Source organism: Macrosteles quadrilineatus, unplaced genomic scaffold (genome assembly GCF_028750875.1).
Source record: "Macrosteles quadrilineatus isolate MER2022 unplaced genomic scaffold, UCM_ALF_1.0 Scaffold_2__2_contigs__length_208266976, whole genome shotgun sequence".
Classification (NCBI taxonomy): domain Eukaryota; kingdom Metazoa; phylum Arthropoda; class Insecta; order Hemiptera; family Cicadellidae; genus Macrosteles; species Macrosteles quadrilineatus.
In genome coordinates this window covers 148,961,300-148,976,115 of record NW_026542595.1, presented here as the reverse complement: position 1 = coordinate 148,976,115, position 14,816 = coordinate 148,961,300, and the positions used below count along the sequence as shown (strand labels likewise).

The 14,816-nt window shown below is 33.1% G+C and overlaps 1 protein-coding gene across 1 annotated transcript in view; it reads right to left on the bottom strand.

Annotated features, from left to right (window-relative positions):
* Nucleotides 1–14,816, bottom strand: part of LOC128985578 (sphingosine-1-phosphate phosphatase 1-like) — a 38,112-nt gene that overhangs the window by 21,537 nt on the left and 1,759 nt on the right. The window contains exons 2-3 of the mRNA XM_054405192.1: nucleotides 12,353–12,516; nucleotides 1,972–2,061 (exon numbers count right to left, since the gene is read on the bottom strand). Of these exons, the coding sequence (XP_054261167.1) occupies nucleotides 1,972–2,061; nucleotides 12,353–12,516 (254 nt within the window). The remainder of the gene's footprint in view (nucleotides 1–1,971; nucleotides 2,062–12,352; nucleotides 12,517–14,816) is intronic.

Here is a 14,816-nt window from a genome sequence, read left to right as displayed (position 1 = left end):
ACATGAACTTCCCTAGGGTCAAAAACTGGGAATAAAAATAGTACCTAACTAGGCTAAAGACTACTTAACAAGAACCCCCATAAATAAGTTCTGCTGGAATCATCACCATTTTGAAAGTTGTCAAAAGATGACCTTAGCGGCTTGGACCTTTTGTAAGTAAACAGTGAGTGACTATAGAACTTATGGCTTTTATCAATAATGTTGACAGATAGCTTAATATTTAAGTTTTGTACTGTTGAAAATGTGTTCCTTTCACTTTTACTCTAGTTCAATTTTGTGTGTTCTTTTGATTAAAAACAAATTAATATTGGTCTAAAAACTTATATATTATACTATATATATATATATCTAATATATAAAATTCTCGTGTCACAGTGTTTGTCTGCAAACTCCTCCGGAACGACTTCACCGATCGTTATGAAATTTGGTGTGTAAATTCTGTAGGTATGCGAATCGGACGTAAACTATTTCCCGTTTCGAAATTCTTAAAAGGGCTCCGCCCCAGTGGCTCTGGAGTTTCCCATGTTAACCTTATGAGAAATGGAATTAATGAATCTTAACAGCTGTTTCAATTAAACAAGTTGGTTCTGTTCTATGATGTTCAATAGCATTAAAGTTACAAGGATTACCAACAGGGTGCAGCACTATTATTTCTTTTACATTTATGACAACAGCTAATTTGCAACCAAAAGGTGAGTGAGCGTAGCGAACGAACTTCAACCTGGAGGCGAGTTAGCGTAGCGAACGAGCTAACCTGAAGGCAAGCGAGCGCAGCGAACGAGCTCCAACCTAAAGGTGAGTGAGCGTAGCGAACGAGCTCCAACCCAAAGGTGAGTGAGCGTAGCGAACGAACTTCAACCAGGACGTGATTGAGCGATGCGAACGAAATCATCTTGAAAATTAAACGTAACGGTACTTTCTTTCCATCGGTCTGTCTTAGGGGAAACCTATAACTTAGGCGATACGAAGTTCGCTGGGTCAGCTAGTATGTATATATATTTATTGTAAATACAAATAAGAAGGGCTATATTGCAAGTTTTGAGCCCAAAAATTTGCTTTTTGTGTTTTGTATAGACATCATTTGCAGGGAAGGGACCCTTCTGTGACTACCAAATCAGGATAATGGACTGCCCTGCCCTGGGAAAACTTATTTACTAGCAATCTTGGTTGGTTAGTGTTTCAAAATGTAAAATATGGCATAATTTTGTTGATGGGAAAAGAATAAGCCAGCAGTATACAGCAAAAGAAGATAATCTTATTGAATTGATAACGAAATTGTTAGTTCTGGGTGTAGCACATTGAAACTTTTTAACATTGACAAACCTAGATAGAGTAGAAAGAGCCTGGATTGGAACCAAAGACTGATGGTTTGAGATCGGCAATAGTGGTGTGGACTGTAGTGTATGGGTTTGCCTGCCATCTACTTTGTATGCCTGCGTTCCACTACCCTAGCATATACTAAATGATTAGACGTTAAAAAAAGTCATTGTACAAATGACTTCCTCAAAAACAAAATCAAATCAGCACCTTATCAACTTAAGTTAGTGACTAAGGCCGACATATTCCTTAGACACAGCTGTTAATTAATAGCCCAAACAGCTAATGGCAACTAAGGGACCTACAGGTTGTAGTGGAATCCGAACCACATTTTTGCCTTTGGTATATACGAATTGGTCTAATTATCAGGATAGTACTGCGGATACTCGTAGTACTCACTCGTGCGGACGTTAATCCACACTAGGGAGTATCGCATCCATAGTGCATGCCTATAAATATCCACAATTCGTGACCTCCTAGTAGTTGGATTACAGGACGACACCACCCGTCCCAGTCAAATACATTTATGCACCATATGTGCTATCATTAAGCCCTCATAGACTTTCTTATGGATCATGTTCATGGAAGTAAATGACTAAAATATGGTAGATTAATTTTCCTTGAGTGCCGTTTCCTACCAGTGGTAATACTTACAAGTACGGAATGCATGCCCAGGTATATCCTACTCAGAGATATGACAGCACACCAACACACAGCCATGGCAACTCCCAAAGCTACAGGGTACTGAAACACAATATAATGGATTACACAAGGTAATAAGTCAAATTAGAAAATTTTACATTTTTAATCAGTAAAATGATGCATAATTTTGCTCATATCCAGCAAAATGCACAGTTAAAATTAGATTGAAAGCCTAGAGACACAAAACATGTATAAGATTAAATTAAAAGTTAAAAAGGAGATTTGTTTTTAGTTTTTAACTATAAGTATTTTCAAAAACTTAAACTTACATTAGGGCATTTGATACACTGAACCATAGACATAGACATAGACATAGACTTTATTTGCACAAAACATTCCATACATGTCATAACATTTAGAATAGGTGCATTGTCAAAATTAAATCCATACATAAAATATTTAACATTAAAACTTTTAACTTAAAATTAAACACTTAAAAAAAAAAATCTAAATTGTAGTTCTGTAAAGATCTTCAATTAAGTAAAAAGCCTTGTCAATAAGAAAATTATCTATTGTATCTTTAAATTTGGTTTTGCTTAATGACTTATAGCATGGCGGAAGCACATTGTACAATCTCAGCCCAGCGTACAATGGAGATTTTTCATATAGGGTCAAACGGTGTCTGGGGAGTCTAAATATATTTTCATTTCGGGTTTCATACCTGTGATTAAAATGTATTGTTTCTGGTAGCTCATTTTTAACTGAATGTATGTAATTTAAAATTTTTAGAATATACAACCCCGTTAATGTATGAATTCTTAAATTTTGAAAATGTTTCTTACAAGAACTGCGTGGATGAGAGTTGGTAATAATACGAATAATACGTTTTTGAAACCTGAATAAAGTTTTAATACCAGTAGCTTGACCCCATAAAATTATGCCATATCTTAACACTGACTCCACATAAGCATGATAATAGTAGTTTACGCAACGATTGCGTTAAGTGAGTCTTTACGACACGAGTAGAAAATTTAAGGCACGAGCCTTGGCGAGTGCCTTAAAAACTTCTACGAGTGTCGTAAAGACTATTAACGCGAGTTGCGTACACTACTTTACCTACGACCGTTTTTTAATTACTATCAATCTGGATTTAATTACTAACAATAACTACTGATAACTTTTTAGAGAGGTTATGTTTTTGTGTATTGTCATTGCCACTGAACGTGATGCAACGACTTGTTGTATAATCAGCTGATTTCATGTAATTACGTGTTTGTTAAACTTCGTTAAATATTACATTGCTAGCAGCATTCTTACCATAAATAATATTGTATCAGGTACAATTCGGCAAATACTTAATTTATTTTTGGACTTCCACCAACTTAATTAAGAATACGCGAGTATCAACATGAACAAGTCGGATCAACAATTAAATTGGTCAACTGATCAGCTGATTAGTTGACGTTCCAAGCATTACAATTTTAATTCTTTTCTCTCAATACTTGAACCTCATTGGTCCGTTACCTGTGTGGATATCAGAAAACTATGCGGATATGAAATGAAACTATGCGGATATGAAAGTAAACAGCTGTAAAGTGAAACTTTTCAATTCTAAGAACTGGACTGAAATGGCTACTTTAAAAAACGGTCGTAGGTAAACTACTTTAAGTGTCTCAATAGAAACACAGTCCCTTAAATGTATGAATAAAGATGATATTGACCTAATTTTGTTACGTAAATAATTCAAATGTGAATCCCATTTAACTGCGTCATCTACGTAAACCCCTAAGAATTTATGAGCTTCAACTAAATTAAAGGAACAGTTTTCCATATTTTTGGGTCTAGTAGAAAATTTAATAATATTTGTTTTTTCAACATTAAGTTTTAACCCATTTTCTAAAAACCATTGCTCCATGTCCTTTACCACACTTTGCAGAGAAGAAAACATTTCAGCTGTATTATTATTTTTGATCAAAGCAGTAGTGTCATCGGCAAAAAGAATTAGTTCTTTATTAATAGCTTTTGGAAGATCATTAATGTAAATAAGAAAAAAAAATGGGCCCAATACTGAGCCTTGGGGAACACCTGTGGATATAATTTCCCATGGTGAATAATGTTTGTTGTTATCTTATAAAATTAAAGTTCTTTGTTTTCTTTCAGAAATGTAAGATTGTATTAAAGAAAAGCAACTTCCCCCAATCCCATAATCAATAAGTTTTAGCAACAGGAGTGAGTGATCCACACAATCAAAAGCCTTAGACAGGTCACAGAAAACACCTGCTGTGGCCTGAGACCTGTCCAAGACCTCTGCAATCTCATTAACAAACTGAGTAAGAGCAGAAACTGTGCTTAAGTTTTTTCGGAAACCAAATTGTTTATTGTAAAATAAATTATTACTTTCAAAATAATTAACTAGTCTATAGCTTATTACTTTTTCAAATATTTTAGAAAAATTACTTAATACTGATACTGGACGGTAGTTATTAATATCTGATTTTGAACCTTTCTTAAAAACGGGAGAAATTTGGGAGTACTTGAGTTGATCCGGAAAAATACCATTCTCTAAACACTGATTTATAATAAGAGATAAGGGTTCGGAGATAATGTCAGCAGCAGATTTGATCAATTTAATTGGGATTTCGTCCCAGCCTACTGAAATTTTGTTCTTTAGAGAAAGGATGATCTTTTTTATTTCATCTTTATTAGTGGGGCTAAGATTGCACAATGTAACCCCACCATCACTGCAGTATGATTTTACAGACGAATGAACACCATTGACAGAAGCCTTTTTTACATTCAGATTAATAACTGTATTACAGAAAAAACTGTTAAAAAGCTTAGCTACATCATCAGGATTATCAACAGTGGTTTGGTTTGTATCATCTTTTAAAATAATTTTGTATCTTTGAGTACGGTTTAATCCCAGTTCATTGTTAACAATTTGCCAAGCTGCCTTAGACTTGTTTTCAGATTTTATAATTAGGTTATTATTTGAGAGAATTTTTGAATTTTTTACAACTTTATTAAATATTTTTTTGTATTGCTTTACATAGGATAAAAACTCTTGGTTTCTACTAAACTTGGCTTCCAAGTGCAATTCTCGTTTTCTCTTACTGGAAATTCTTATACCTTGGGTCACCCAATTCAGAGTAGATTTATTAGTTTTAGCATTCTTTTTTAGTGATTTAACAGGAAATATATGATTGAAAGATAATAAAAAATTTCTCAAAAAACTATTGTAATTTTCATTGGGGTTTAAAGCGGGGTTAAATACAAAATTATTATTAGTGCTCTGTAGATATTTGCAAAATTTATCTGTATTTCTATCAGAGATGATTCTTTTCTTAAATGAACTAGAAGTATTGTTGATGGTTTTACACTTGGCTAGCTTAGGGAGGTTTATAAATATAGCATTGTGATCAGAAAGACCTAACTCATTGTTTAACCTGTAATGGCAACTAAACGTTTTGGGTGTGATAAAATTATCCAAACAAGTAAATGAAGTATTTGTTATTCTAGTTGGCTCCTCAAATTGAAAACAAAAACCATTACATTCGACAATTTCTTTAAATCTACTTGTGAATGTGTCATTCGTTAAAATGTCTATGTTAAAATCTCCAGTTACAAAAACAGTATTTTTTTTAATTTTTTCTGTATTATCAAAAAGAGAATTTCAAGTCTATCTAAAAACTGTTTACTTATGTTGAAATTTGGTACTGTATAAATAGATCCGAATTTCCAAAACAAACCTGGTAGTTTGTCAAAAAACCTTTGAACTTTAAGTTATATAATGATCACGATTTTCATTACAGTGAGTAATGTCATTTTTGAATCATAACATACTCAAAATACTCTTTCTTGACTAAAATTGAATTATAATAGTAGATACATGTAAATATTTACACTTGGTAAAATCAATGTCTCAACAAAAACAGATTTGTAATTATCTAGGGATAATTTATTACCCATCCACCTTTATAAATAGCAACAGTTATTAGCCTCTAGCCTGAAAGTAGCTTAACTTGTTCGCTGCGAGCCACTCACCGGTGAGTGCTCTAGTTCCTTCCTGCCACTTTGAACGCTCGCCGGTGAGTGCCGGTATCGCCTACATTCCATTTAATTTCTCCGCAACAGCACACCGGAAAGAACAGGTACTGTATTTTTATGTCTGCGTTTAGCTTGGAATGGGTGCTGCTTTATTGTTGTGTAGGTTGGTAGAGTATTTCCTTGTAAAATCCCCTTCTGTCAAGCTTAAAAATCAACTTGTTACGCCTTTCTCCCTCAAACGGGCAATATAATGGGACTGGATAGTTCCAGAGAGTGCTGTTATCTGTGAGTGTTTCAGCAAACTAAGTTGACTCTCGTCGTAACGCAGACTTCACCGCGTATCATTTGCTATTCGTCAGACCAAAATATTTTAAAGCTAAACAGGTTCGCTTGACTCTGCGCCACACCGTGGCTACGCCTGCCATTGGTGGGCCGGAGCAAACGTGTTAAAAAGTCCAAAAATAAATCAGACACCTACAACATATCCAATAAAGAGTTATTATACAGACATTTTATTACACCACTGGTAGGTATAACACATACTCATGCACAATTTGGAATAGATATAGTTATTATCATAGTGTTGACAGGTTCACTAACAGACGTCACACTCCTCAATATTTATAGTCTACTGTGACCTGGTAGTGGAAGAGTTTCAAAAATTTGAAACTGGTAAATGCTTAAGAGCACACAATCTGACATTTATTTATTTCATTGCCCAATGGTTTACAAACCAACTAAAAAAAGTTATTAGCCCCGGTAGGCTAGGTAGGTGTGACATTAATACTATTAGTATTGTTCAAACCGTGGTACCTATCATTGGCCAGTTTCCAGCTGCTTCCAGGATAAGATTGCAATTAACTCAAGTAGGACTGACAATGAAACGAAAATAAACATGAATTGATATCTTTGAGCAAAACATCCAACCATACAGAAATTAATAATTCAATAAAATATGTTTAAAGATTAAGTTACCTGCATTTTGTCTGAATATTGGTTATTCTTTTTGTCCACATATTGCTTTTAAATTTTGTCTGGATATTGAATTTACAGACATTTTCAAAGAGATAATCCATAAATGAGGGGGCTAAGGCAATAAAATAAGCCTTCCTTTTACAATATCTACGCAAAGAAATAAACTTTTCCTAAAAATAAATCCAATGTTGTTTTAAGAATTATTTCCATGACATAAGCAAACTGAAAAATAGGTATAGTATTAGTTTTTTTTATGGCAATTCTGGTCCATTTGGAATTCATGTGGAAGTTATAATGGTAGTGTTATCTTGACTGCTCGCTAGGTCATCATTTACATGACAGTGCCACTGACTGACTGATGAACGAGATGACAAAAACTGATCTGAACTTCCTGTTACGGCAGATGGACAATAGATCCTGTTACTAAAGTATTTACTGTTAAATGTAGAGAAGGCCAATAGAACCATTATGTGATGTAGAATAAAAATATATAGTGTTGCTTTTGCATTGTGAAAAACTCTTTAATAGAGATACCATTTTTGTGTAGGCCTAAGCAACAAACTTGTATTTATAAATAATACAGAAGCACTACAATACTAAACACAAGGGAAGCTTCAGTGTTATAAAAAGTGCTGTTAAAGGGGAATATAGTACAGAATCTCTTTTTGATGTTTATTTAAATAAAAAAAATTATTGGAGCTCAGGTTCTTCAGATTTTGATATATATGTATGTATACAGTCCACTCTTGGTAATTCAAACACTTGATAATTCAAAACTTTCGATAATTCAAAATGAAGGCTCAGTCCCTAGAGAATCTCTCAATATTTCAAATTTTTACCATGCATTTTGATACACTCGGTATTTCAAAGTCCAAATAGAGGGGATGGGCAATTTGTAACACGCAGCAATTCGAAGTTTCGTCGGAAAAACACTCTATAATTCGAAGTAACTCAGTAATTCGAAGTTTCGTCGGTTAACACTCTATAATTCGAAATCATGCAGTAATTCGAAGTTTCGTCGAAAAACACACTCTATAAATCAAAGTCACGCAGTCATTCGAAGTTTAGTCGGCAAAACACTCTATAATTCGAAGTGATATCTTCCTTATATAACAGGAAACTATACAGTACAGTACATCAAGTACTGTACATCCTGTTCCCATGGTAGGCTAGTGTTGGGCGTTTTGATGTTTGTTTAGTTAGAACAGTAGTCTGAGTTAGTTCGCTGACTTGTTTTTCTAAGTCTCCAGATTGCACGACATCTCCTTGAGCACAAACGTAGTTGTCGACAGCTGATAGTTCAGCTATTGGCGAAATATATAGCGCTAAATAACAGATTTATTTGCAACTACAGTAACTAAAAAATAAGCAGTTGATTGTTTAAAAGTGTACTAAAATACGGTACAGTATGATGTTTAATTGTAACGTGCTGTAGCTTTGTATGTATTAAACAAATGAACTCTCTGTAATTCGAATGGTTTATTTTTCTCCCGATAAATCGAACTCTTGATAATTCAAAACTCTTGATAATTCAAATTTATATGCTTGGCCCACCAATTTCGAATTATCAAGAGTCTACTGTACCTATATAAACTCCCGCCGCAGCAAATCTGCTGACTAAACATTTTTTTTTTTACCTCACTTTAAACACAATATATTTAATGTCTTTTCAAAAATTCATTTGCATGAAAAAATTCATGCATTTTTTCAGCTTTCAAAAATGTCTTTTTATTGTTGTAATTTAACAACTTTGAAAAATATTTATTTTGCTTACATACATTCTCATATTTCTTTTCGTATTTGTTTATTTGGAGCAACAAAAAAAGCAAATTTGGATGGTATGTTAAGACTCCAAAAGAGGTCTATAAGAGTAATGCTGAACTTGAATCAAGATAATTCGGCCAGAGAACATTTCAAACAGTTAAAAATACTGACGGTTTATGGCCAATATGTTCTTGACGTCATTTTGTGTGCAAAGAACAAAATTCCTGATGATGTCCCTCACGAACCCACACATCATTATAACACTAGAAAAAAGAACTCTATAAGGCAAAATCAGCACAGACCAAGGCCACACTAAAAAAACAGACCGTAATGCTTGTGAAGCATGACGTCACGATAGAAGACGGCAATGACGCAGTTTGTCGTTTGTGATCAGCTGCTTGTTTTAATCTTCCCTTGGAAAATAAATAAATAAATACCCTTTGTCACAAAAATATTAAACATTACGTCATTGCCGTCTTCAATCGTGACGTCATGCTTCACAAGCATTACGGCCTGTTTTTTAGTGTGGCCTTGCACAGACTGAAGCTCTATGAAAAAAAACCAACATATGTTGGTGAACAATCTTTAAAATTAATCCCAGAAAATATTAATAAAGAAAAAAAATCCAATTACATTTAAAAGACAGCTGAAAGCTTATTTAATTAACGAGGTAATTTACTCGCTGGATGAATTCCTAAACCTCCCTCTTAAATAAATAAACTATAAATATGAATGTATCAACAAAGCTTCCTTAGATGAGTTGTAGGAAATAATGTTAATTTATGCATTGATAATTTTAAGAAACCTTTGATTATACTTTTTCATACCTGTATTTTGACACTATTTATGAATGTTATATGCTACTTACAAATAAAGATTATTTGAATTTTAATTTGAATAAAGTGAGGTTAGTATGTTACTCTTGGAAATTCGCTAAAAAGAAAAAAATCCTACTCAACTGATCCTATTACAATAATTATACCTTTAACCTTCCATGTGCTGACTTTTAAAGTTTTTATGTAACTTATTTTATTACATCTTATCTGTTTAAAAGAGAAAGTTGGAGAGATGTTAAACACATTTATATGATCTGTACCTACCTGCATCAATAATTATAACCAGGATGGTCAACACAACTAAGCCCAAATTGTACAAGACATATTTTTACATTCACTTGAAGATAATTAGCATTCTCTATTAGTTTTGACAAATTGATTGTATTTCAGTCAATCATAATAGCTGTTAAATTGTATTTTAATAAAAAAAAAGTGCAAAACAGAGCCCATATAAAAAGTATACTGATACCACGATAAACTTCCGTATCTGTTGGCACAAACAACCAAATAAAAACAAAATCATCGATTAACCTAAACTAACCAAACAATATATTGAATGAAACATATATATATATATCAATATATGTTATATATATCAATATAATATATCATACAATATATATATATATATATATATCAATATTTCCATTCAGTTGTTTGTGCCAACAGATACAAAAGTCTACCTCACAATAATTATGTAGAACACAAAAAATATAGTATTGAAGTAGTAAAGTACTACATTTATAAACATTATTTTTTTAAACCATTTTTTCACATTTACTTTCCCTAATATTTAACAGCTGATTACATATTATTGGTTTTATTAACAAGCCTTATATTGTGTAAACATTTCAAAGAATCAAAGCAACACTTATTCAGCTTGTTTTTAGTAATACTCAAGATAAAAACTCACAATTCACAGTAATGACTATTCCAGGCATTAACACAGACCCAAGAAGACCAGAAAGAATTCAAAAATACAAGGAGCCAATGGAAAAGAAGACTCCAAGAAATGAAATACAGATTTCAGATTTGTACATCATCATAGGTGTGTTGTTTTGCTCGTTTGGTTACGCTGTGAAGCATAAGTGGTGTGCTTGGGCTGGACTTTATTGCTTTGCGATCAGTTTCGCCAACGTTCGAGAAAAAGATGACAACTTTAGACAGGTGATCGGTGGCTTTCTGATAGCAATTGTTGGGATAGTGACTTTTTATTTTCAAGATCCTAGTCCCATGAATATCTCCTTCAACTGGATGTGGATATAGATTATGGATATTGGGAAATGTTTTACCATATGTCAAAAAAACAGAAAACTTTTCTATAATTTACAGTTGATAAGATCAAACTTTTGAGACAAAAAATCGTTGAGTTGATTATCCAGTGCTATTTTCTTTACAGCAGAAAAATAATATAGAACTAGTATCCATTAGCTGAATATAAATTCTAATTCACTAAGCCGATGTAATCAATAAAGGATTTAGGTGAGGGGAAACCACAACTTTCGGTTGGTTCTACTGTTGCTCCCTAACAATCCTTTTTTCTAAAAAAAAAAAAAAAAAAAAAAAAAAAAAAAAAAAAAAACTGTTTGTGGTAGAGGATAGCACACAAGAAATTGACTATAATGTCTTATATAGGCTTAACCCTCCAAGTGTCCATAGTAATGGTATTCATGTCGGCCCATTTATTGCGCAATCGCAGGGTTTTATTAAAATGTATCTTTTAGAAACTTAAAAACATTTTAAAGTATGTACTGTTTTATATATCATTTTGTTTGCAATATTATGGGCTTCAATGTAATAGTATATAAAACATTACAAAAAAAATTCCTACAATTTTTGTGGGGTTAAGATTTCACAAAAACTATAAAATGAATGAAAAAATTTTATGTTTGCGCTCAATAAATTTTTATTAATTTTAGGTCTACAAATATTTTAAAATAGCCACTTTGTTAAAAATTTTATGAGAATTCCAAAAATATAATAATATAAGGAAGTAGGTTCACAAATAAATAAGTTATGGGTGAAAAACAGATTTTGTACATTTAGCGTTAGCTGAGAATGCATAGCCTAACCATAGCTAGGAATCTGGCAGGTAACTTACATCAATATCACTACCTACTTCTTCAGGATCATCAATTAGCCCTTCTAAATCCCTTAAATCTTCTTATAATGCACAACGTATATCACAACTTTTTATTTTTAACACTAAAACAATGATAAACGTAATAAAACACATCAGTCATCGGTGCAAGGTTAACCAAGTTGTTTACAAATACGCACGTCATCTGTCTGCTACAATATTTTCGGAACTAAAATGAAAAGCGTCTAGAAACAGACATCAGGGGAAAGCTTAGAATCTGCTGAAAACAACAATACCAATCTCGATCCAGTTCAATCTGATTCAGTCAGTCCCAGAGCCTTCGCCGTAAACGATGTTTGTGTGTCGCAAAAGCGACGCATAACACCACGGCGGGTGTGTTGTGCGACGATTACGCGACGCTTAACACTCGGAGGGTTATAGTTAATGGGTATCAACATATCCTATAAGTTAATTTTAAAATATTTGAGTGAAGTGAATTAACATAAATTTCTAGATAGGTAGTCCAGAGTACGAAAAATAACTGTGCATAAAACCAGCCTTACATCAGATCAAAACCCTATGGAGGCGTAGTTCAGCCTGTTAGTACACAGTGTAAAGCAAGTAGAACCATGATTTAGTCAAATAGTTTTATCAAACTAAAGTAGGCAGAAACATTTAGACACAAATTTACCTGATACCTATTCATGGTGTAGATGATGACTGAGAAGGGGATGGCGATGCCCACCATCGCGTGGGTGGACGGCATTCCATGCTCTAAAGACCATTTCTTCTGCAGACGAAACACTGGTGGACTTACTGGTCGAGGCCAGCAAACTATATCTTTGATACCTTGCCCTGTAACGTTGAATGCATTTAGGATTGAGAAAAATGATCAGTTCTTCTGTCTGCAGGCATGAAACACTAAATTTAAGATAGCCTTTAATGCAGCAATTTCCCAAACTGTGGGTCACGTTCCAACCCACTGGTGGGTCGCGGGGGAGATTTTAGTGGGTCGGGCGACACCAAAAAGTGTTTCCTTACCGGGATTTGTTATTTTTCATTAACTTCTGAATGGCCTAGTGAGTGATCACCATGATAGTGCCGAGCTGGTAGCAAGGGACATGGCTGTACATTAGAATATTCACAGTTTAACATTCCTAGCTAAAACTAGGAATTTTGAACACTAATTGTTAGGCAACTTTTCCCCCAATTCTAATGTGTAGATTTCAATTCTTTATTAGGACTTTCTTGAGCATGAATAAGAGCTAACATTGCAATCAAGGAAAATATCTTTTCAAAGGCTAAGTTTTTGAGACCAATAATTTATAATATTGCTACAATATGCATAGGGTAGGCCAACGCTTTTGAACACGTTAAGATGATTACTGACAAAATTAGTGCCGCGATTATAGAATAGGCCTACAGTTAGGATGGATTTGTGAGAAACGCCTGATTTATTAGACAAACTGTAAACATAGCCTATGAAATGTAGGCTACTTTTATACCCCTAGCTTTGTAAAACTTGAGTTACAATCAACGAGAAGGCTTAATGTAACTAAATTGGATAATAAAACGCATTTTGTGAGAGTTTAACCTCCTCATAATTAAATATAAGTTACAGAAATGGATATGTGTGGAAAAAGCCCTTGGCACATTCAGTAGTTGCCAGCATTAAATCCACATATGGAGTTCTGAAGGCCTAAGCTTCGGTTGTTTGAGTTTCATTTCATTTCATTTCAAACAATCTTTATTCTTTAAGTACATATTTACAGTACATTGAACAGTGTCGAAAGGTGATTCTTTCTTTATTATAACTTAAAACTGTTTTCTAACTTATTTCTACCATTTTTTTTTACTAAAAAGAAGGCTATTTAAATCAACAAAACAAATAACAATCATAAAAAATAAGAAAGCCAGTAAAATATTCCAAACATCCAAAAGCCCTTCAAGTCCCGGAAGGTTTTGAATTAAACTCTGGGTCAAGAAATTATTGTATATTATACAATGCTTTAGTCGTTATAAAATCTTTAAGCTTCCTTTTTAATATTCTTTGATTCGGCTCTTGTCTTAAGGTTAATGGTAATTTGGAAAAAAATAACGCTCCAGCATAAGTAGGTTTCTTTTTAAATAGTTCCAAATTATGTATGGCTTTGCAATATTGTTCCTATTTCTAGTATTATAATCATGATTACTTCCTAATGGTTTTAGTTTAGAGTATGTTCCCTTTCCTTGAAGTGGATGATAGTTTGATATATATACATCCCATAGACTGTCATTATTTTAAGTGAAATAAAATATTCTTTTACATGTGTTTTTTGTGAAAGTTTCAATATACGCCTCACCGCTTTTTTTTTTTTATTTAAGAATTGTATACATATTATTTAAGCTTGTACAACCATATAAGGAGATGCCATAAGATATTATTGAATGTATATATGAAAAATAAACTAGTTTTAAGGTTTCAGTTTCACAGAAATACTGCAATCTGCTAAGGGCAAAGACACCTGAAGATATTTTAGCAATTAATTCTTGTACATGGGAGTTCCAGTTTAGATTTTGATCTATTGTTAGACCTAAAAATTTTGTTTTGTTTGTTTTACTAATTACTTGATTTGTTCCGATATTTAGACTATCAGATGGATATTTTGCAGCCTGTGGGGTTTTAAAATTGATTAAAGTTGTTTTTTCTTTATTTATTGCTAAATTATTCTGAGTGAAGTAACTAGACAAAGTGGTCATATTATTCTTAACTGATAGTTCTGTCTTACTAAAAGTTGTATCTGATATTTTTAAAGTGGCATCATCAGCATATAGAACTAATTTACTTGTGCCAGTCGGTGTTGGTATAGCCTATCTGCCAAATAACAGTTGAAAAACAAAGTTGAGAGTAGGCCTATTGATCCCTGTGGTATGCCATTTTTAATTTCTAAAAGTTGAGAGTTGTAATAATGTTTGAAGTTATTAGAAAGGTTTACGATTTGGACAAACTGTTTCCTATTGGTGAAATATGATTTTATCCAATCAAAAGCTCTATCTTTAATACCTATTCTATGCAGCTTGTCTAATAAAATTGGGTGGGAAACAGAGTCAAACGCTTTACTCAAATCTATAAAAATTCCAATCGCTTTTTCGTGATTATCTACTGAATCAATCAA